The sequence below is a fragment of the Panthera uncia genome (genome assembly GCF_023721935.1).
Source record: "Panthera uncia isolate 11264 chromosome B2 unlocalized genomic scaffold, Puncia_PCG_1.0 HiC_scaffold_24, whole genome shotgun sequence".
NCBI lineage: Eukaryota > Metazoa > Chordata > Mammalia > Carnivora > Felidae > Panthera > Panthera uncia.
This window is the reverse complement of record NW_026057580.1, coordinates 97989574-98011724: the sequence shown is the minus strand read 5'-3', so window position 1 is coordinate 98011724 and position 22151 is coordinate 97989574. Positions and strand designations below refer to the sequence as shown.

The window sequence follows — 22151 nt, the reverse complement described above, 5'->3', positions numbered from 1 at the left end:
TCAGTCACCAAGTCTTGCTTCGACTGACGGTCTTTGAGTCTACTAAAGTGTCCCCATCTTTTGCTAGTGCTGTTTTAATGGCATGCTAGCTAGCTAGTTAGCTGGTTTCACATCCTTCCATGTGAGTTCCTGAACCTCCTTGTGTTTTTGGAGCCCTGTGCTTTTGTGCACATGCTATGTTCTCTAATATTGCAATCCTCTCCCTTCGTTTCCCATCTATGTTTTCATATTCAAGATCAGAGTCAAAAGTCATCTTCTCTACAACATTTTATCTGATCTACCTCTTCAGCCCATTTCTGTGGTCCCACACAGAAAGTTTACGCAATTCTATTTAGTATTTCATTTGTCTTGTCTAATCTAATGTTCACTGGTCCTCATAAATGAGTCTTCTAATTCATTTTCCTGTCCCAGGCTCAGAGATGTGGAGATCAAATCTGTGCCCCACATTGTCACTAGCAATATCATCATAAACACTAATCTGATCTTTCCAGTTCTTTGTTAACATCATTGTATTGTTCACCTTCCCCTATGAAATAAAATTTAAATTTCTTACAGTAGTGATTGAGGCCTTTCAGGATGTGGCCCAACCCATGTTTCTAGCTAGATCTCTATTACTACTTCCAAAATACCCTAACTTCCGGGGACGCCTGGATGGTTCAGTCGGTTGAGCATCTGACTTCGGCTCAGGTCATGATCTCACGGTTCCTGAGTTTGAGCCCTGAATTGGGTTTGCTGCTGTCTGTGCAGAGCCCACTTCAGATCCTCTGTCCTCCTTTCTCTGCCCCTCCCCTGCTCTCTCTCTCTCTCTCAAAAAACAAAACAAAACAAAAACCAACCAACCAACCAAACAAAAAAACTTTAAGCCCCCAAATACTCTCCACTTCTGTGCTCTGCCTTTTGTCCTATCTTCCTTCCCATCTCCAACTCCTGCAATCTCACTCTGTGAGTTCTCCAAACTCCCTTTCCTCCATTTCTCAAGGAAGCATTAATCATCTTTCTCTTCTGTGTTCCCATAACACTTGGTTTATACCAGTTACTTATCACGGTATACAATCTTTATGTAGGTGTGCCTCCACTAAGATTGTGTGGCATGGAGGAAAGACTTGCTTTTCATCACTTTTAATCATGGAATACGATATCTGGCACACTGGACAACTTAAAATATGTTGTCATGTAAAATCAAAGCATGAAAAAAGTGAAAAATTAAAGCCATAAGAACAGCTGAAGCAAGATTGGCTATAAGTTGATAACTGGAAAAGCTGCATGATGGATGCATGGGGCTTGTTATATTATTTTTGCATGTTTGACTTTCCAAAACTCAAAATAAAAATAAGATATACCAAGCTTTCCAAAGTTAGCAAACTTGTTGTGACCAAAGTAGGGATGTATCCACTTTGAGTTCCATTCCTACTGCCAGCCTTGGCCATAACTTTGGGAGGTACGTGAATCTACATTGGTTACAGGGAGACAATGTTCCTGTTTTAGGCACCTGGGTGTTGTTTTTGCCTTCTGGTCATGCAAAATCCTTACCAACTCAGGCCCTTTGCACTAGCTATGCCTTTGAAATCAGCTGGTTCCCTTTGGGGGTGGAATGTTTTTCTCTCCCCCAACACTGCTGACAGCTTCCTCTTGTCATCTAAATCACACAGTAGGTTTTATTCCCTAAGACACCCCTTTCATTGCCATCCTATCTATACACCCGCTCTTGTCCCTTTAATAGCATCCTGTTAGATTCTCTTTTGTTTAAAAATGTTATTTATTTATTTATTTATTTATGAGAGTGAGAGAGCAGGGGCGCCCCCGTGTTTTTCTTATTAAAACTGGAATACATTTTTCTTATTTTCATACTGTCGAGAGGAAGTGAATGAGAGGGGGTGTTATTTAAAAATATATTTTTTAATGTTTATTTTTGACAGAGAGAGGGAGAGAGACAGAACATGAGTGGGGGAAGGGCACAGAGAGAGGGGCACAGAATCCAAAGCAGGTTCCAGGCTCTGAGCTGTCAGCACAGAGCCCGAAGCAGGGCTCAAACTCAAGAACCACGAGATCATGACCTGAGCCGAAGAGAGAGCAGGGGAGGGGCAGAAAGAGAGGGAGGGAGGGAGGGAGGGAGGGAGGGAGGGAGAGAGAGAGAGAGAGAGAGAGAGAATCCTAAGCAGGCTCTGTTAGGATGCTAACACATCCTACAGAATGTTCCAAGTCACGAACCGTGAGGTAATGACTTGAGCCAAAATCAAGAGTCCGATGTTTTAACCGACTGAGCCACCCAGGCGCCCTTACATTTTCTTGATAGTACTTAGCACAAACTGAAATTATCATTTTTATTTATTTGTTTACTTGTAATGGTTTGTCTTCCTCAGTAGAACATAACCATGTAAGAGTGAGGACTTTATTTGACATGTTCTAAATTCCCAGGGTCCAGAACAGAGTCTGAATTCAAAGAGTGAATTTTTCCCATGCCTGCTCCTACCCACCAATCCTCCGCCCCAGAGGCAACCAATGTTATCAGCTTTTTGTGAATCTCTCCAGAGATACAGAAGCAAAGGAAGCTCTCTCTATGGGAATGGATCCTTCCAGTGTTGACTGATACATCACTGTGGGGGAGATTATCTCTGGATAAAAAGGTGCCCGGGCAGAGGGAGCAGGGCTGTCTTTTATTAACCACTCTAAATCCACAGGGAATTAACAGATTTAGGTTTTGAATGGCAGGCTTACTTGATATAAGGAGATAATGTCTGCCACTAATAAGGAGAGCTAATAAGTGAGCTGCTCTCTATCTAGATTGCATTTAAAGGGCTAGGAAATGATCAGCAGCCTGTATGCTCCCTCCAAGGGTGACTGCTGCTAAGAGTAACACCATCTTCTACATAAGCGATTTTCTAAATGTAAAACATTATCATATTTTGGCATTATTTTGATTAAACTCAGCAGTGTTTACCAAACCTTTTTCCTCTTAAAAGAAATACTGAAAACAATGTGAAAATCATAAGCAAGATTTTTATAAGTCTTAGAGCCAAAATTTTTCTTTATTGGAATGTAACTCTAATGATGTAATACAAATTAATGGAAAAATAGCAGTAGACATTTGCTTTGCTGCCAGGTTTTAAAGAGTACTTAAGCAAGGCATATTTATCTTACTGCTATGAATATTTAATTTTTCTTTATCTGGATAGACATTTTAAAAAGTGTTAATCAATATATTTTTTGGAAAACTTTTAAAGCTTACCTTTGTTACCGTAAAAAAAAAAAAAAGCCTATAATTTTCTCTTGAAAAGCTCATCCCTATTTACATCTATTAATATTTACTTAAACAATAAAGATATCGATAGAATTTTATAGTATATAATAAGTACACTCTAAATTTCTGTAGATGAGTAAATACAGCAAAGTAGCCAATGGAATTTTGAAGGTGAAAAAATATGCCATCAGATATAAAAACACATCACAAATTTATTCTAATTAAACAGTGTGACACAGTGCAAAGATAGACAATAACTCACTAGAGCATAATAAAGAATCTGGGGGCACCTGGCTGGCTCAGCCAGGGGAGTAGGCAACTTTTGATCTCGGGGCTGTTAGTTCAAGGCCCACATTGGGTGCAGAACCCACTTAAAAAAAAAAAAAAAAAAAAAAAGAATCCAGGAACTGATCCATGTGTATATTAAAAGAAGACTTTCACATCAAGGGGGAAATAAATGGGGAAACTGACTACTGATTTAGAACAAAGTAAAGTTAGTTACTCTTGAATCATATATCCAAATAAATGCCCAATGGATTAAAGATCTAAGTTTAAAAAAAAAAAGGCATATATAAGAACTGAAGATAACAGATTTATAATCTTGGCCTTTCTCCATAAGACACAGAACAATGAAGTAAAAGTAACAATTCAGACATATTTGAATATGCAAAGATTTAAATAAAAGACCATTAAAAAAAGTTAAAAAGTTAAGAATAAATTGGGGGAAAGTATAGTAACGTATGTAACAAAGAGCCAATATCCACAATATCTAAGTAATATCTAATTACTAATCCATATGAAAGAGACACCCAAAAGAAAACTAGTAAAAGTAAATAAAAAATGTAAATGGTCAATAAAGATATGTAAAAATACCCAACCTTATAGAAATCAATGAAATAAGATATTATTGTTCATTCTTTAGACTATAGACCCCTCACCACCACCCCTGTCCTGCCCCACCAGTGCTGATGAAGGTGATACACCAGGTATGCTCATAAACCGCAGGTTACAGAATAGCATCTTCCAAAATGTAAAAAATATATCGCCAGTGACCTAGCAAATCTTCTCACGAGACTACTACAGAAATACTGGCATCTATGTGTCAGGATGTATTTACAAATAAAGTCAAGGCAGCATTGCTTTTCTAATGAAACACTACAAATTCCATAACATCCATCAATAGAATAATTGTTCAATAACTTACGGTATATTATCTACAAAAGGCCATAAAGTCATTCAAGTGAATGAGGTACACACTAATATGGAAAGATTTTCTAGATCCTGTTTTGTGTGTGACTCAGAAGGGATACATAAAGGCATATGTGTATGTACACATAAATCATAAATATCCATACATGTTTTCAAATGCACAGAAAAGTGACCAGATGGATCTACCTACACCAAACTTTTCCTGGTGATTACCTACGAGAATGGGAATGAAGCTGGGGAACGATGGAGCGAAGGGAGTTTTCCTTTTTCATGGATGGATTTTTGTATTGTTTTAATGCTTAATTAGAATATATTGGTCCATGACAAATACATATGCAAAAAATAAATGACCTTTACTCTCTTTGCAGCCTCTTTTTTTAAAACTTGTTCATAGCACACAATAGAAGAGAAAGGACCTCCTTCAGTATAAATTTTTATTTTTTATAAACAGAACTTCCAAAGAAATGCATTTTTAAAATTTGGTTATTTTCCTTTGTAGTTTATTCTTCATATAATGTTATCAAATAAAAATGAGGTAATCAGGATTTCTATGATTTCTAGGAAAAACACACAGAAGTAAAGCTATCCTGAATGATAAAGAATAGGTTGAGTGTAGTCACTATATCTCGGGGGTCAGGACTCAAAAGCACAAGTACATGTGCATGCTGTCCTTCCAGTTACCCGGAGGTCCCAGCCAACTAGATGTCACCATAAATATTCAGCCACCTTATTATGATCAACTTTACTGGAGAAGTATGGCCACAGGTGTCAAATATCAGCATGAACTTTCCCTGACCTCAGAGTGGAAGGGAGAAAAGGAGGGGACAAATAGGTCTGGCTTGATACGGGCGTGTGACTGGCCCAAGAGTAGATCAGGACAGGATGCAGCCCTCAGCTAGAGACAAATCCCACACGTTCAGATGGCTAAAAGCCCCGAATGCATTTACAAATAAACATGATATGGGAGGAACCAAAACAAATAAACCTCCCCTAGGAGAAAGGGGGAATTTCTTCTGCATACCAGACATTATCACAGAAGCAATAGCTTTGGAGCAAGGAGGCCCCCATCAACTTTAGGGAAGGGATTTGCTATTAAATTATGAAGTTGTGCCATGACTTCCTTTATCGTAGGACATGCTCAGCATGGAACAGCACCACCGACAGGAGCCACTGCAGGCAGAGCAGCACCATAATATATGGCTGTCCTGCAGAAGCTGTTCTAGCCTAGGGAACCAGTATTTGATTTCCAGAAAGACCTACTGTGGTCTTCTTCATGTAATCATCTGTCTTGGTACGTTTTTTAACAATTCCATTTTATTTTAATGTTTTTATTTATTTTTAAGAGAGGGAGAGAGACAGAGTGTGAGTGGAAGAGGGGCAGAGAGAGAGGGAGACACAGAATCTGAAGCAGCCAGGGGATGCTCGAACCCACGAACCATGAAATCATAACCTGAGCCAAAGTCAGACACTTAACCAACTGAGCCACTCAGGTGCCCCAACAATTCAATTTAAAAAAAAAATTTTTTTTTTAATCTTTATTTATTTTGAGAGAGAGACAGAGTGTGAGCAGGGGAGGAGCTGAGGGGAGGGAGACACAGAATCAGAAGCAGGCTCCAGGCCCTGAGCTGTCAGCACAGAGCCTGACGCGGGACTCGAACCCACGAACCATGAGATCATGACCTGAGCCGAAGTCGGATGCTTAACCAACTGAGCCACCCAGCCGCCCCCCAATAATTCAATTTTTAATTGGCATGCAAATTTTTACGAATATACGTGTTATAAAAAAAAAAAAAACCAGACCACATAAATCCATTACAGAGAAATAAACAGAACACCTGTTAAGTGGTGGTGGGGGGGGTGGGGGAGGGAGGGCAGGTAGTCAGACTATATGATCACATTCAGGTCTCTTCTGGTTTCAGCAGAAGAATAAACTGAAACCGAGGGGGTACTGGGAGTTACAAGAGTAGGATTATTTCAATCTTCCACAGCACCAGTAAAAACTGGATTCCTAGTCTAAGTTAAATCTTCTAAAAATTGAGTTTCTATCTTCTCTAGGTTATGTCTACTGTGATCCCAAAGCAGACACACAGGTGCCCATAGTGGCTCTTTCCAGCATCTGTTCTGGGCATAAAACTTCAACTAAGTCTCTTTAAGGACAGAATAAATGATTCTAATGCGTTTCTCCTGTCCCAGAAAATAAAGCTAAGAAAGAAACCCAAACATAGCCCTTTGGAATGATTCAGACTTCTGTAGGAAAAAAAAAAAAAAAAAAAAAAAAAAGACTTAATTTTAGAAATGTTTGTTAGATGGTGTTAGGCTCAACTGTATTTAAAAAAACTTGTAGGGCTGCCTGGGTGGCTCAGTTGGGTAAATGTTCGACTTCAGATCAGGTCATGATCCCAACGCTCGAGGGGCTCTGTGCTGACAGCTCAGAGCCCGGAGCCTGCTTTGGATTCTCTGCCCCTCCCCCACTCACATTCTGTCTCTTTCTCTCTGTCAAAAATAAACATTAAAAAAACTTAAAAAAACTTTTAATTGTGGTAAAATACACATAAAAAATATGCTGAATTGCATTTTGCCCACCTACCTTGTAAACTGTCGACTCTCTTCATGAACTTCCATTTCTGTGCTTTTAAATTCATTTAGTTCCTTCCTTATTGCTGCCTAAACAGGAAAAAAAAAAAAACAACAACAGATAAACAGAATTGTACTTAGGTCACATATTTTCTTAGCATAACAGCATCAACAAAGCAGACATTCTTTTAAAAAATGTCTTGCAAAAAGAGATTCCTAATTTCTACTAGGTCTTTACCTGGTAGAGGTACGATAAATGTAGTATCACACTATAGCCAAAAAAAACCCAGGTCAGATTTCCTTCAAGTGTCACTGACAAAGAGGAGGGTCAGATGTCCTTCAAGTGTCACTGACAAAGAGGAGAGGAGAAAGGCCTTTGCTAAACTCATCCTGGGACCTAGTCTGTGAGTCACACACACCCCCCACCCTCGATGACCACAGGATAGCATAGGTCATAAGACTTTCTCAGAAACCATTATCATTTCCCTATGAAAGTTCTGCATTGCACACCATGTGCAGCGACATGGCCTTGACTAGCTGCCATAGAACTGCTGAGAAGGCAGGTGCTATTTATTCTCTAATTTTGAAAGTTCAGACAAGTAGAATGAAAAGTTTCAGCATAGCACCTAAAGCCACTCGGAAAATGTGTACTAGAATGTGATTACTATTACTATTTAACAAACACATAACCCATGTCACGTAAATGTTGGGATTTGGAGAGATGCTTATGTCTCTCAGGTTGAAATGCTGAAATAATCACAAAAATGTTAATGTGAGTTGTCTATTAACAATAGTGACTAGATCATGGATGGTTTCTGCTTTCAACTTTGTGCTTATCCTTTTTTTTTTTCACTTTAATTATTTATTTTGAGAGAGAAAGAGAGAGAGAGAGAGAAAGAGAGAGAGAGAGAGAGAGAGAGAGAGAGAGAGAGAAGCCCAGGCAGGCTCCACACTGTCAGCGTGCAGCCCAACATGGGGCTCAAACTCATGAACTGCGAGATCATGACCTGAGCCAAAATCAAGAGTTGGACACTTAACTGACTGAGCCACCCAGGCACCCTAACTTTTGCTTATCTTTATTTCCTAATTTCTCTACAAAGAACTTGTCCCTCTTGTAAATAAAAACTATTAATAAAAATATCTCCACACCCTAACCTCTATGATAAATGGACTCTTCAGCCAAAACACAGAATGATACTACAAACCACAGAGAGTGATTTGACTGAGAGATAAGAAAATCTACTTTGTGGTTGAAAATGATGAATTTTAGAAAGGGAAGAGACAGGGGCGCCTGGGTGGCTCAGTCGGTTAATTGTCCGACTTCGGCTCAGGTCATGATCTCGCGGTCTGTGGGTTCGAGCCCCGCGTCGGGCTCTGTGCTGACAGCTCAGAGCCTGGAGCCTGTTTCAGATTCTATGCCTCCCTCTTCCTCTGACCCTCCCCTGTTTATGCTCTCTCTCTCTCTGTCTCAAAAATAAATAAATGTTAAAAAAAAAAAAAAAATTAAAAAAAAAAAAAAAAAAAGAAAGGGAAGAGACAGGAGGAAGCCTGGAGGCCTCTCTCTGGCTTTCTCCCATCACTGACTGTCTCTGCAATATGCAAGCTTTCCTCCAACAGGCTTTTCAGTGTTGTATTTAAATCCCGTAGTCATAGAGTGTCTCATCTCCCTACATGCATCCCTCAGCTGCTCTAGTTTCTACAGGGAACCTGTGGCTGGGAACTGTGGAAGTAATTCTTGCTACTGAGTTCTGAAAGGGATGAAGCAAGCAGAAAGATATTTGTGGGCCTGAGTCCCCTGTGGTAAGACCATACATCTCGTCTCACAAGAGAAATCAACACTGAGGGTACTTTGTTGTACTCACTGTAAATACTGGTACCTAAACCAGGAGCTGAAATAGTGAACATACCCTATACAAATTGCCAATTAGCATCTATCGGAAAGACTTCCTTGAAAGGAAGTATTTTAATATAGAGAGTGGCAGAGAATCCCATCTCCATGTTCATTTTCATTTTCTCCTCCAAATTTAAGATTTCAGTAGAGGAAGTACAAAGTGGTACACTTGGTGTCAGAAGTCATGGGTTGTAGTCTTGCCCTTATGCCTTCAATAGCAGTGGCCCTCAGTGAATTATTTTGCTCCAAAACTTGTTTTCCCCTCTGGGGAATGGGAATGGGAATTCCTTACAGTATTACAAGACTCGATTAAGAGCATACGTGTGGGGCACCTAGGTGGCTCAGTCAGTTGAGTGTCTGACTTCTGATTTCAGCTCAGGTCGTGATCCCAGGGATGTGGAATCAAGTCCTATGTCAAGCTCCATACTGAGCGTGGAGGCTGCTTAAGATTCTCTCTCTCTTTCTCCCTCTCTCTCTCCCTCCGTCCTTCTCCTCTGCTCATGCTCTCTCTAAAATTAAAAAAAAAAAAAAGAAAACAAAAAGTTCTGTCTTCATGGAGTTTATACTTACAGAATATACTTAAAATTACATACTTAAAAAAAGAGCATATGTGAAAGTGCTTTGCACACTATTCAATAAAATGCCATTATTGTGAAACTTTTGAAAGATGAACTAAATTTTAATTTATGACTGTGACTAACAGTTCTTTCACTGTTATTTGGAGAGTCTACTATGTGCAAGATAATGTCACTGAACGAGACTCAAAGACAAATGAGGCAACGTCCTTATTCTCAATAGTAGGTTGGCTACTGATCTAAAAGTCTGGCAAAAGTCAGTGAAAGCATTCTTTTAGAATCAATTGGGATATAGAATCTACAAAAAAGAGTACCATATAGTTTATTTTTAATTGTAAATTGTATGCTACACATCCCTTACATTAGTAACATTTACAATTCACTTATAACCATATACATATGCATTTTTCCTGAGAAATTCAGTTTGAGACTCTTGGGCATATCCCATATGCACATCTGCAATGTGACTTTGTCATTCCCTCATCAAGAGGTAGAGTCTGTCTCTCCAGCCTTGAATCCGGATGAGTCCTGCAACTACTTTAAGCAACAGAACACAGAGGAGGTGAGGTTGTGCTAGTCTGGGATGTAGCCCTTGACTGGTTTGGCATCTTTTGTCTCCTTCTTCCTGGAAGTCAGCTGCCATGTAAAAAAAAAAAATGTGACCACTCTCAGGAGACCATACTGTGAGAAAGCCAAGGTACAGGAAGAGGCCAGGGAGGATGGGGTGCCATGTGGGTGCCTACAGAGGCCAAGGAGCAACAAGGCACAGATGCGACAGTGAGGGAGCCATCTTGGAAGTGGCGAGCAAAATAAGATGGTTAAGTCACTAAACATTTGATAACCCGAACACTATCTCATCTTACAAATGATAAAATGGAGGCCTTGAGAGATAGGGTGACTTGCTAGATATCGAACGGATTTTAAAGGGCAAAGATGGGGCTCATACGTAGGCCTTCTTACTTCAAGTCCCGCAGTCTTTCCAATGAAATGAGCATCAGAGCCTAAGTCATCCAGATAATTGCCTCAGATCTCTATGCTGTGTGGGCTGGTTTGTAATTAGGAATAATGAGTCAGTTATAGGCAATGAATATGATGTGAAATTCTAGGGACTGATTATTTGGAAATATGTTATCAGCAAGATAGGACTACAGTCAATTAAAGAAATGCAATACTCCTTTCAAAAATTCACTGCAGGACTAACACAATTATATTCCAAGAATTGCTTCCTCTTACTATTTAAAGAAGGTTATGAGAGGAAAAGAGTGATTAAAGATGCTTTGTGTTCAGAAAATACAAGTACAATAATCTTAACTCCCTTCTATGCAAATGAGGCCAGAGTTTAGGCCTAATGACTTCTCCCATAAATGTAAATGGGACTGATTGTGTAGAAAGATACAGGATAAAAGAGCTAGGCTGCTGTAGTGAGATTGGAGCCTGAATGGTGCTGAGCTGGGCCCAACACTGGTAAGTCACTGAGCCAAAACCAGGTATTTCTAAGATTGGAACAAAACAAACCCCAGAAGATAGCACTGAGAGCAAATACACAGCATTTTTTGGTACCATGAGAATAATAGAGAGGAAAGAAGACACAAAAATGACTGAAATGAAGTTTAAAATTGACTAGTGATGACCAGCGATGGAAGGTCTGCTTAATCTCTTCCAGTCAGCTCCGGGGTCATCCTGGCCAGGAGCATCAGGTAATTTTTGAAAATATGGGCCCTGCTGCCTTCTCAAATAGCATGAGCAGTGAAGCCAGGATTAACTAGAGCTCCCATCATTTGATGTCTTCTGCTTATTTCTTTGGTAAAAATCTGATGCGGAACAAGGAGGGAATTTCTTGACTACTCATCAAGCTCGATGCTATGCAGAGGTAAGTGTACTCTTCTTTGCTGCCAGGACAACCAGGAACAGGCCAAGAATATCTCGGCAGAGAATCAAAATCTCAGTCTTTCCTGTGACCTGTTTAGACAGTGCATTCCTGGAAGGGTAGTATGTTCATCTTTATGTCCCCGTTATCTAGGACAGTTCTATTTTATTCTCTTATTTTATTATTTTAAGGTTATTTATTTATTTTAAGAGAGAGAGAGAAAAAGAGAGAGCACTGTCAGTGCAGAGCCCTATATGGGGGCAAACTCACGAACCACGGGATCATGACCTTAGCAGAAAACAAGAGTCAGATGCTTAACCAACTGAGCCACCCAGATGCCCCTTTCTTCTTCTTTTTAAGTTTATTTATTTATTTTGAGAGAGAAAGCATGTGAGCAGGGTGAGGCAGAGAGAGAAGGAAAGAGAATCCCAAGCAGGCTCCTCACTGTCAGCACAGAGTCCGTTGCAGGGTTCAATCTCACAAACCATGAGATCATGACCTGAGCCAAAATCAAAAGTCAGGCGTTTAACCTACTGAGCCACCCATGCACCCCCTAGGACAGTTAATTATTACAAGGGTTTTAATATATAAGTAATTACTGAGTAACTTCTAGGGCAAACCATGTACTATCTGAATTTTCAATTCTCTTTCACTGGATAATTTCATCCATCCATTCATTCACTCATTCATTCATTTATATTTTTTAAGACAGAGACAGAAAGAGAGACTCTCAAGCAGACTCCATACTCAGCACAGAGCCTGACACAGGGCTCAATTCCACAACCCTGGGATCATGACCAAGAGTCCAACACTCAACTGACTGTGCCACCTAGGTGCCCCTTCACTGGATAATTTTCAACTAGACTGTAAACTGAGGTTTCAAAGCATAATGAAAACATCACCAATGGGGAACAAAGCTTAGATTATCAAGCCTGCCCATGAATGTAACACTGGTAAGCGCTACCATTTATTGATGAGCTAGAACTTCATGAATACATTACCTAATTCTCAAGATGGATATAATTGGCTCTACAAGTAAGGAAACTCCAGTTAAATGATTTAGCCAAGGTCAAACATCTCCCAAGTGGCCAAGTCAGAAATCAAACCCTTAAAAGCCCAGCTCTAAAGCCTGTCCTCTCCTCTGTACCATGGAGCTTCACAGCCTACCCCAGGGAGATGGCAACTGTCAGGTTAACCTTGATCTTCAGGCCAAGTTGATGGCCTTCTCTGGCTCTGCCTATTCTGTCATCTTAAGGCTCATTTATCCACTACAGATAGACATCATCTGTATCTTTATGTTTGTGTATCTGTTTCTAGTGCTGTACTCAAGTACATATATTTTAAAATTGAAAATTGTATTTTATTTTTTTAAATTTTTTAAAATGTTTATTTATTTTTGAGAGAGAGAGAGAGCGCGTGCGCGAGAGAGAGAGAGACAGGGAGAGAGAAAATGAGTAGGGGAGGGACACAGAGAGAGGGAGACACAGAATCTGAAGCAGACTTCAGGTTCTGAGCTGTCAGCACAGAACGTGACACAGGAGCTCAAACTCACAAGCTGTGAGATCATGACCTGAGCTGAAGTCGGACACTTAACCGACTGAGCCACCCAGGTGCCCTGAAAGTTGTATTTTAAAGGTGAATTAAGCTCAAATTCACAATTAATAAGGCATTTCTCCCACCACTTCTCTTTCCCAATTTGAGCAATTTAATAAGGCTACCGGATTTATGAGGTTCTCTACAGCATTCTCAACAGTGTTTTCACAGAATGAGATTTGATTGGTTATTGACTGCCTCCCGATCCCTTCTCTCTACACACTTGAACTTCAAAGATTTTTTTAAATGCAAAGTCATATCTTAGTGGGGCCAAGAAATAGGAGGAGGAAAAGAGACAGAAGGATGGCCCCTTTGGGAGGCAGGAAGTCCAGTGTTTATTTTGAGAGCAGAGGTGGAAATACTTGATTCCAATATTTGTTTTTCTTTAAATGGGATTTATAGTTCAAAAGTGAAAAAGTAAAACTCTTTTTTACCATGAAAGTTAAATTACAGATTATTATACCTAACTGGTATAAAATACATTACTTATAGAATAAAATATATACTCGTTGAATAAAATACATGATCTTTAACCTATCATTATACATCATGAAGAGTTTTATTTTAAAGTAAAAAGCAATACAAATCCAGAAATGCTTGTTACAATAATGATGTTTAGCATGTATTATTTTCATTCTAAGATGACAAACACACTAAGACCATTAATAGTATCTCTGGGCAATAAGTAACATTTCATTATATTCCTCTTTTAACATGTAGAGAAAATAAATATTTTTTTCAGTGTTAGGTAGGTAGAAAACAATATTTTTAGAAGTTCTTAAAAGTACCATGCACTGATATGCATTATAATTGTTGTTTCTTCTTTTTATATTTTTGAATATTCTGATTTTTGCTGACAAACATGAGTCATTTGTGTATACACAATATACTATACATTAATGGCATTTTAAATTGTTGTGTTTTTCTATCTTCTATCTTTAAAAAGCATGGAACATTTTTTTAATCTAAAAGAAATGATTCTTATTTTTCTTCAAGGAAAAATATTTTACAATATAAATCCAGTTCTAAAAATGCTGTCCTTTAGAGCTTCACAAGTTGTCAGGAGAAATGGGAGAGACAATGTCACAGGAAAAATAATGAGCCTCATATGTGAGGAGGGAGGGGTTCTGGCTGAGCTCTGGGGCTCAGAGTTTGCTCTGCAGGGGAGATGCCAGTCATGTGCCTTTAAAGTGCTCTTGAACAGACACTAGGCCTGCAGAAGAAAAACTGACCAAGTAGATGTCCCCTGCAGCCTAGAAGTCCGGCACAAAAATCTATTTTTGTTTCAACACAAAATTAAAAAGAAAAATCCTCTTATTATAACTAGAGATGAAGGAGTTTAGCCTTCCAACAACAGACATGAGTTAGAAATGACTATTTCTAGGGTATGGAAAATTTAATCATTTAGACTCCCACTGCTTCCACACTTTGTACCTGCTGTGATCTTTACTCATTTCCCGGGCCACTCCCTACCTGCCTTTGTGAAATTCAGCATTTGAATATCAAGCCAGCTGGGAATGGTGGATGTGGCAATTACATTTGTAAAAGATGGCAGCAATAACACCTCCAGCCCACATGTTCTTCTGCAATATGACCTTGCCAATCCCTCATTGAGAGGTAGAGCGAATTCCCCTCGCTCTGAAGCTGGGCTGATCTTATGACCTACTTATAAGTAATAGAATGTGGAGGAATAAGGCTGGGTGTCTTCTAAAGTAGGGTTAGATAAAGCCATACGGCTTTTACCTTGTTCTCTTGGGCCACTGGCTCTGGAAAAAGCCAGCTACCGTGTAATAAGTGTGACAAGTCTGAGGCCACTATGCAGAAGAGGCCATGTGTAGGTGCTTTGGTGGATAGCCTCAACTGAGCCCAGCTTCTGAGCCATCCTAAGATAACAGACATGTAAAGAAGCCATCTGGGACCCTCCAGAGCAACGTATCTGTCAGTTGAGGAACACTGAGTAACCAGAGTCAACCTCATGAAAAGCAGAATTGCCTAGCTGAGTCCTGACTAAATCCCCAACCCACAAAATCTGTAAGATGGAATAACATAGTTGTGATTTTCAGTCACTAAGTTTTGGGAAGTTTACTGCACAGAAATGGTGACTGGAGCAGGGACAACTGAGAGTCATTAAATAAGAGGTGAGTGACCAAAAGCCCACAACTAGGGGAGGAGAATGTAAGAAAACTTATACAACAGTGTACACAATTTCTTTCATTTTTTTAAAGATTTTTTTAAAAAGTTTATTTTTTTTAGTACTCTCTACACCCAACATGGGGCTTGAACTCATGACCCTGAGATCAAAAGAAGCAAGCTCAGGGCACCTGGGTGGCTCAGTTAGTTAAACGTCTGACTCCAGCCCAGGTCATGATCTCACAGTTTGTGACTTCAAGCCCTGCATCGGGCTCCACGTTGACAGGGCAAAGCCTGCTTGGGATTCTCTCTCTTTCTGCCCTCTTGCTGCCCGTTCTGTGTGCATTCTCTCTCTCTCTCAAAATAAATAAAAAACTTAAAAAAAAAAGAGTTACATGCTCTTCTGACTGAGCCAGGCAGGCACCTCTATACTATTCTTACAAAACGACATACCTTGACTAGCCCTTCTACTGAAAAACCAAGTAAAATGCTGTATATAACATTAAAAAATTATCTTAAGTGTACTAATTAGCTGGTAAGAAAGTAAAAAATACTTCGATGGAAAATAATAAATGAAGATGAAGTGCAGAGAAATGGGGTAAGCAGAGCACTGAAATTGGCTTTGACCTTGAGGGCATTTGCTATGTGGTGACTCCAAGCTGTCATCTTCATAGCTTAGTGAGATACTGAAGACCAGAGACAAAACCTGCCCAAGGTGGAAAGTCTAATACATGATCCTCCTGCCATAGAGAGGGGCCCTTATGGTATAGCCTCAGTGAAGGCTATGCTAGAATGTCTGATCCCAGAGAACCGCACAGAAAGTGTCATGCTGATGCTTAGTGGGTGAGGGAGAATGAAATCTATCCTAAATATATGAATCCATAAGTAGCCCTCACATGGGTTTACAGTGTGAATTCATTGAACTAAGGTGGTCTAAAACAACTCACCTTTATGTTAAAATAATATTGGATAAAATAGTCTTTACAACAGAAAGCATTTCTTGAATAGAGTCTCATAATAAAGGCTTCATCAGGAAAATGTAATTATTCTAAACATATATATCTATTAACACAATCTCAGAATATAGGAAGTAAAATTGATAGAATTATAAAGAGAAGGGAAGATCCATATATGTATTGGGAGAGATAACATACTCCTCTCTTGGTATAGGATAGACCAGGCAGACAAAAAAAAAAAAAAGTAAGGATAAAAAAGCCAAGGATACAGAAATCTGAATGAGACCAACAAGATTTAGTTTCAGACATATTTTAAATGCCATACCCCCAAACTGAACACACACAGTTTTCAAGGATAAATGGAACATTTTATAATTACTGACCATATACTTTTAAAATCCCAGTATTTAAGGCCACACCTCAGACCAATTCAATCAGGATCTTTGGAGGTGGGTCCCAGGGATCAGCATTCTTATAGCTCCTCTGGGTGAGTGTAATGTGTAACCAAGGTTGGGAACCACTGACATACAGCGCCATATATAGCTTTCGGTGCTTATATCAGAAAAAAAGGAAAGAAGAACGTTAATGATTTAGAGTCCATCTTAAGTTAGAAAAGAACAGCCAAATAAAGGCAAGAAACTTAGAAGAAAGAAGATCAAAGAGCAAACAGCAACATAGAAAACATACTAGAGATGATCTACTCTACAGAGTTAAAGGCGTATCTTATCTCTTCTAAAGACATCAGTTCTAGGTAAATGAAGAACTTAAATGTGAAAAGCAAAACTATACATGTTTTAGAAAACAGTATAGCAGAATACATTTTGGATTTTGGTATGGGAAGAATTTTTTCAAAGAAACAAAATCACAAGCCATAAAGAAAAAGTGGATAAATTCACTGTATTAAAGGTAAGAATCTCTTTTGTCAAAACATACCATAAAGAGAATACAATGTTATAAGTCGGGAGAAGATAAATATGTATTTGCAATATAGATAACTAAAATATAGGAAGAACTCCTATGAATCAACAAGAAATTGATAACCCAAAAGAAAATAGACAAAAGACAGGCACAAAAGTAGAATCCGTATGCAGAATAGGTATGAAAATATGCTCAACCTCATTAGTAATTAATGAGAGGCAAAGTATAAGTGCAATGAGATATTATTTCATAACTACTAGGTTGTCAAGTAAAAAAAAAAAAACAAAAAAGGAACAAAAAGACTGACCATCACATGTTGGCAAGAACACAGAACTACGGGAAGTTTTAACCTTTGCTGGTGGGAGGGTGAACCAGAGCAATTATTTTGGAAAGCTATTGCCACTGCCTAATTTAGCTGAACATTCCTACATTCTAGGACCCAGCAATCCCATTGTAAGGAATATATGCAAGAAAAAAGTCCAGGATCCGTGCCCCTGAAGATGATATACGAATTTTCATAGTATATAGCTTGCGAATGTAAAATCTAGAAACTAAGTAATCAACAACTAAATGGATAATTACTTTGTGACTGATACATATGACAAAGTATTATATTTCAGTGAAAAAGAAAAATGATGGCCTAGTGCGTTAACCCAGATTCTTTGGTGTTGACTGAATGATGCAACACCCAGAAGTACAGCATATGACGTACTTAGCCTCCAAAACTGGCAAAACTAACAAATATACAGCTATTGTTTAGAGGTATAAATAAGGTGGTTAAACTCCTAAAAAGGACAGAAAGGAAATAATTAAGAAAAAAGTCAGGGTGGTGGCTATTCCTTTTTTTTTTTTAATTTTTTAATGTTTATTTATTTTGGGGGTGGGGCATAAAGGGCAGAGAAAGAGGGAGACACAGAACCTGAAGCAGGCTCCAGGCTCTGAGCTGTCAGCACAGAGCCCGACACGGGGCTCGAACCCACAAACTGTGAGATCATGACCTGAGCTGAAGGCAGATGCTCAACCAGTTGAGCCATCCAGGTGCCCTGGTGGTTATTCCTTATGGAAGGGAGAGAAATGCAATTGGGAAGGAGCACACAGAGCTCTTTTCAGGTACTAGTAATATTCAGGGATTAATAAAACAGGTCTCTTCCTTTTATTAGTTAAATGGTACATTTGTTTCACACATTCTTCACCATGTGATATAATTCACAACGAAAAAAATAAAAAACCAAAATGCCAGAAGAATGTATACGACCAGAACTGAGATAGGGTTAGGGTTGAGAAAGAAATGTTATCTGTTGTTAACACTCACCCTAAAGACTGCACCTGACCTCAAGCCTCGTGTTTCTTTGTGAGGTGTCAGACAACACATGAGGTCATAAGTGAAGTCTACTGCTGCTGAACAGAGAGGGGAAAGCGCAGGAAGGAAGGCAAATAAAGCAGTGGAAACCACTCAGAATTACATGTGAGGCAGTCAAGGGAAGAGCAAAGGGCTGCTGGTTGAGGGCTGTGATTAGGATAAAACACACTCAATAGTCTTAGCTGTGTTTCACATCAGCCCAAGAGGGGCTCCCAGGGGGAGACATGTTTTTCACACCCCATGACAACTTGCCGGGGACCTGGATGTGAGGAGTAGGCAGTAGGCAAATGGCAGGCTCCCGCTGTCCACACCGTGCTTAATGAGATACCTTCAAGGCTCACCTCGAGGGTGGGAGGGGCTTGCCCCCAAATCTTCCCACCTTTCCCCTTACCCTCTCTCAGGACTCCATGCACTCTGCACTCACAGCACTTGTGTCCATGAGTATACCCTCTGACTAGAACACAAGGCTCTCAAGGCCAGGCATTCTTCTTCTTGGTAACCTAGGGAATAGCACAGGGCTGGACTTTACACAGGGAGCCTTAGGGGTGAGGGCAAGAAACCACAGTAAGTAGTTTACAGGCAATTCTTTGTAACCCACAACCTTGACATTTCCTTCAAGAAACAAGGCACTGATTAGCAGTGAGCTTGACACGGACCTGAGTACCAATCTTCTTCATCCTCTGGTGGCTTCCCTCAACCTGAGTGATTTTACCTGCCTTGGAGGAGCCTCTACCTTTAGGGCGTTCCTCAGCCTGTGCTCTCCATCCCAGCCGCAAGGGTCTCCTCCTTGCCTTTTCTACAAACATACATTCTCCTGCTGCTCCATTGATTATGCCCTACTGTATCAGTTACTGGCCTTTTCTCCTATGTATTCAACCTTTCTTTTTCTTTTGGCCCCTTCTTTGTGGCATAAAAGATTGCTCAGGTATTTCTCGTATATATAAAAGCTTGCAGCCTCCACAATCATCACGGCTCAAGTGATTACCTCCTTCTATGGCTTCTCCTTCACAGCCAAGACTCTTGAGGTTCTATTTTATTTTCCTTTTCTCTACTAGTCAGGCTTCCACCCACCAGACTGCTAAAACGTCCCCTCTAGCCACATGACTAACCACTTGTGACCTGATCTTCTCCTTCCTAGGCTATTGGGCTACGTCTTCTCCTCTTTCCCTACCTCACAGACACTTCTTCTTCATGTTCGACTGCCTCTTCACCAATGTTGGGTCCCTTGGGTGCTATTCTTAGCCTCCCTCTACTCTCTATTCTCGTTCCAAACATCCTTCCTTTGTGATCATTTTCCTCCCTCATTTTCATTTCTTCTTATGAGCAGATGATTTCTGATCTATATCTGATACGTGCTTGAATGCAGCAGGTGCTTTACAGAATGAAACCTATTAAAAAGCTTCAGCACGGCATATAATTAAAATACTGAGCTCTAGCATTAAGACTGAATGTGGCATGAGTTTATCTGATACCAAATTTTGCTTAGAGACAAAAATTAGAAATCATTATTTGGGATATTAGGAAAACCCTAAACTGAAGAATTTGAAAACAAAAGGTTAGCAAAATTGTTTGGCTTTGGAACTATATTACTCATAAAATAGTCTTTCTCCATGATGGGACTCACTATACATTTCAAGTTTTTCTGGACTGTGAGCTACGATATAGATTAAGAGTTGGTAAACCATGGCCTGCAGGGGAAATCTGGCCCACCACCTGTTCTTGTAAAAAAAGTTTTATTGGAACACATATACATCCATTCACTTACCTGCTGTCTATGGCTGCTTTCAGACTACGACAGAGCTGAGCTATTGCAACAGAGACTAAATGGCCCACAAAGCCTAAAATATTTACTCTCTGGCTGTTTGTAGAAAAAGTGTGTCAGCCTTCATATAGATCAATACCTTTTTCACTATTAACATATCCTTTGAAAATGATAACTTGTATAAATTATATTTTCTAAGAGTAAGGAAAAATCATGGCTGTGGCACTACCGTGCCCTCAATCCAGGTATGAATGCAGGCAGGTTACACGGTAACTAAGAACTCATTTTTTCTAAGACTTAGCTGAAAGAACTCCATTGCTATTCCTAAATGGATCACTTAAGTGGCTCAAATAACTAAAGGCAGAAAACTTTTGAGTTACGTGGTAATATCTAGCCTCCTGGGACGACTGAGTATGTGTGTGTTTGCGGGGTGAGGCCACACGGATATTGAAGCTTTGAGAAAAGCAATAAAATCATAAATAAAATCACGGCTAAAACCATGAGGATTTCTTGCCTTGTCTGCAGGTGTTAACCTGGCCCAGGGCTTGTCTGCCCGGCGATCGTAGTCAGGAGACTCGGTGACTTCCACATACTCATTAAACCGCAGGATCCTTCGAGCTTGGAGCTCGGCCACTGTAGGTCTCAGGCTGAGCTGCAGGGGGATAGGGAAAAAAGGACAAGTTCAGGAGACCATTTACAGCCTCATGGTGGCAAGTTGTCTATAGAGAACTTCAAAGTTATGGTTAAACAAGGTCACTTTCAGATATCCAAAAGAGAAAAAAAAGGCAGCAGCATCTTGGGAGTTTCTAATGAGAACCAGAAAGCAGCGTGCCCTAATTCTGAAACTATAAAAATCATCATTGTTAGATAGGTCACAGGCGTTGGCAGCCATCTGCGTTATGCTATTTTCCCCAACTTGCCTGGCATTGCGATAAAGGCACCTGTCATCCCTGACACAAGGAACACGAAGCCACGCAGACACAATAGCAATCCAGATATAGGATGGCTGGCTTGGAGACTGAATCATCCAGACAAAAGCACTGTAACTTTTCGAAATGAGATCTCTGTTCCTATTATATTAAACCTCTATATTCAGAAATGCACAAAGTTATGACAAAGAAATGGTCGGGTGAAGGGTGTGTCTATGGTGGTCTTCTGGGAAAGACTAGAGACCCAGGCCCAGATTTGACATTATCCCGGTGGGAAAAGCTGGTGTGCAGAAATGCACAGGGGCACGGAGTACATTCAGTGGGCCTTAACTGCTTAAAATAGGCTGAGACCTTTAAGACACTTCTAATAACTTGGATTCCTCCTATGGTCTTAGTCAAATTCAAATTTACAGTTATATTTAATCCACCCAGCCCTGTGTATTTGTTCTCCTCTCTTGGTCCTTTCCCAAGCCCAAGAATAAAGAGAGATGGCTCGGAGAGACTAAAGATTGCTGGGCCCTAGCTGACAGGCATGATCTACTCTCTGCTACTACGGTTCATGCTTCTGTGGCCTCTCTCAGTCTGGAGATGCCACAGACCCAGGCCTCTTTTACCCATGGGGTCCATTTCCAGTATCTTTTTTATCTATAGATGTACGATGTATACAGCCAGACCATTCATTGTCTAAGTGGTCTTCTTTGGAGAGGTTCCTTATGCATACAACTTCAATTTAAAAAAACTGAGCACCTTGACACACAAAAATGATGTGTTTGTGGAAAACAAACAAACAAACAAAACCCTAAAAAACCTTTCCTGAGCCTCAGTGTCCTCTTGAGTAAAATCACAGGCTGAAGCAGGTCAATGCTCTAACATTCAAGTCACTTGAGCACTCCTATAAGGGCCTGGGTCTACACTCTGAGTTCACTTGAGCTGGGGTATGGCAACCGTGACTCCTTCTAGCTTCATAAAGCCCTGGTAGGCAATGGACAGAGGGAGGAATGATCTAAATGGTTCCCTTATACTCACATGTTGTTCAATCTATATTGCTAGCTTCTTACTGCCTCTCCAGGGCATGTAGGGGTAAGGAGGTAGAGAAACCACTGCCTCTGGGGAGTGCCCAAAAGGCAAGGGACCAGAGGCCACATGGGT

At 40.0% G+C, this 22151-nt stretch overlaps 1 protein-coding gene across 5 annotated transcripts in view; it reads right to left on the bottom strand.

Moving 5' to 3' along the window:
- PHACTR2 (phosphatase and actin regulator 2) overlaps positions 1–22151 on the bottom strand; it is a 230408-nt gene that overhangs the window by 10745 nt on the left and 197512 nt on the right. For all 5 annotated transcript variants that reach the window (XM_049653001.1, XM_049653003.1, XM_049653005.1 and 2 more), the window contains 2 exons: positions 20588–20725; positions 7035–7111 (listed from right to left, as the gene is read on the bottom strand). In XM_049653001.1, coding sequence (XP_049508958.1) covers positions 7035–7111; positions 20588–20725 — 215 coding nt within the window. The remainder of the gene's footprint in view (positions 1–7034; positions 7112–20587; positions 20726–22151) is intronic.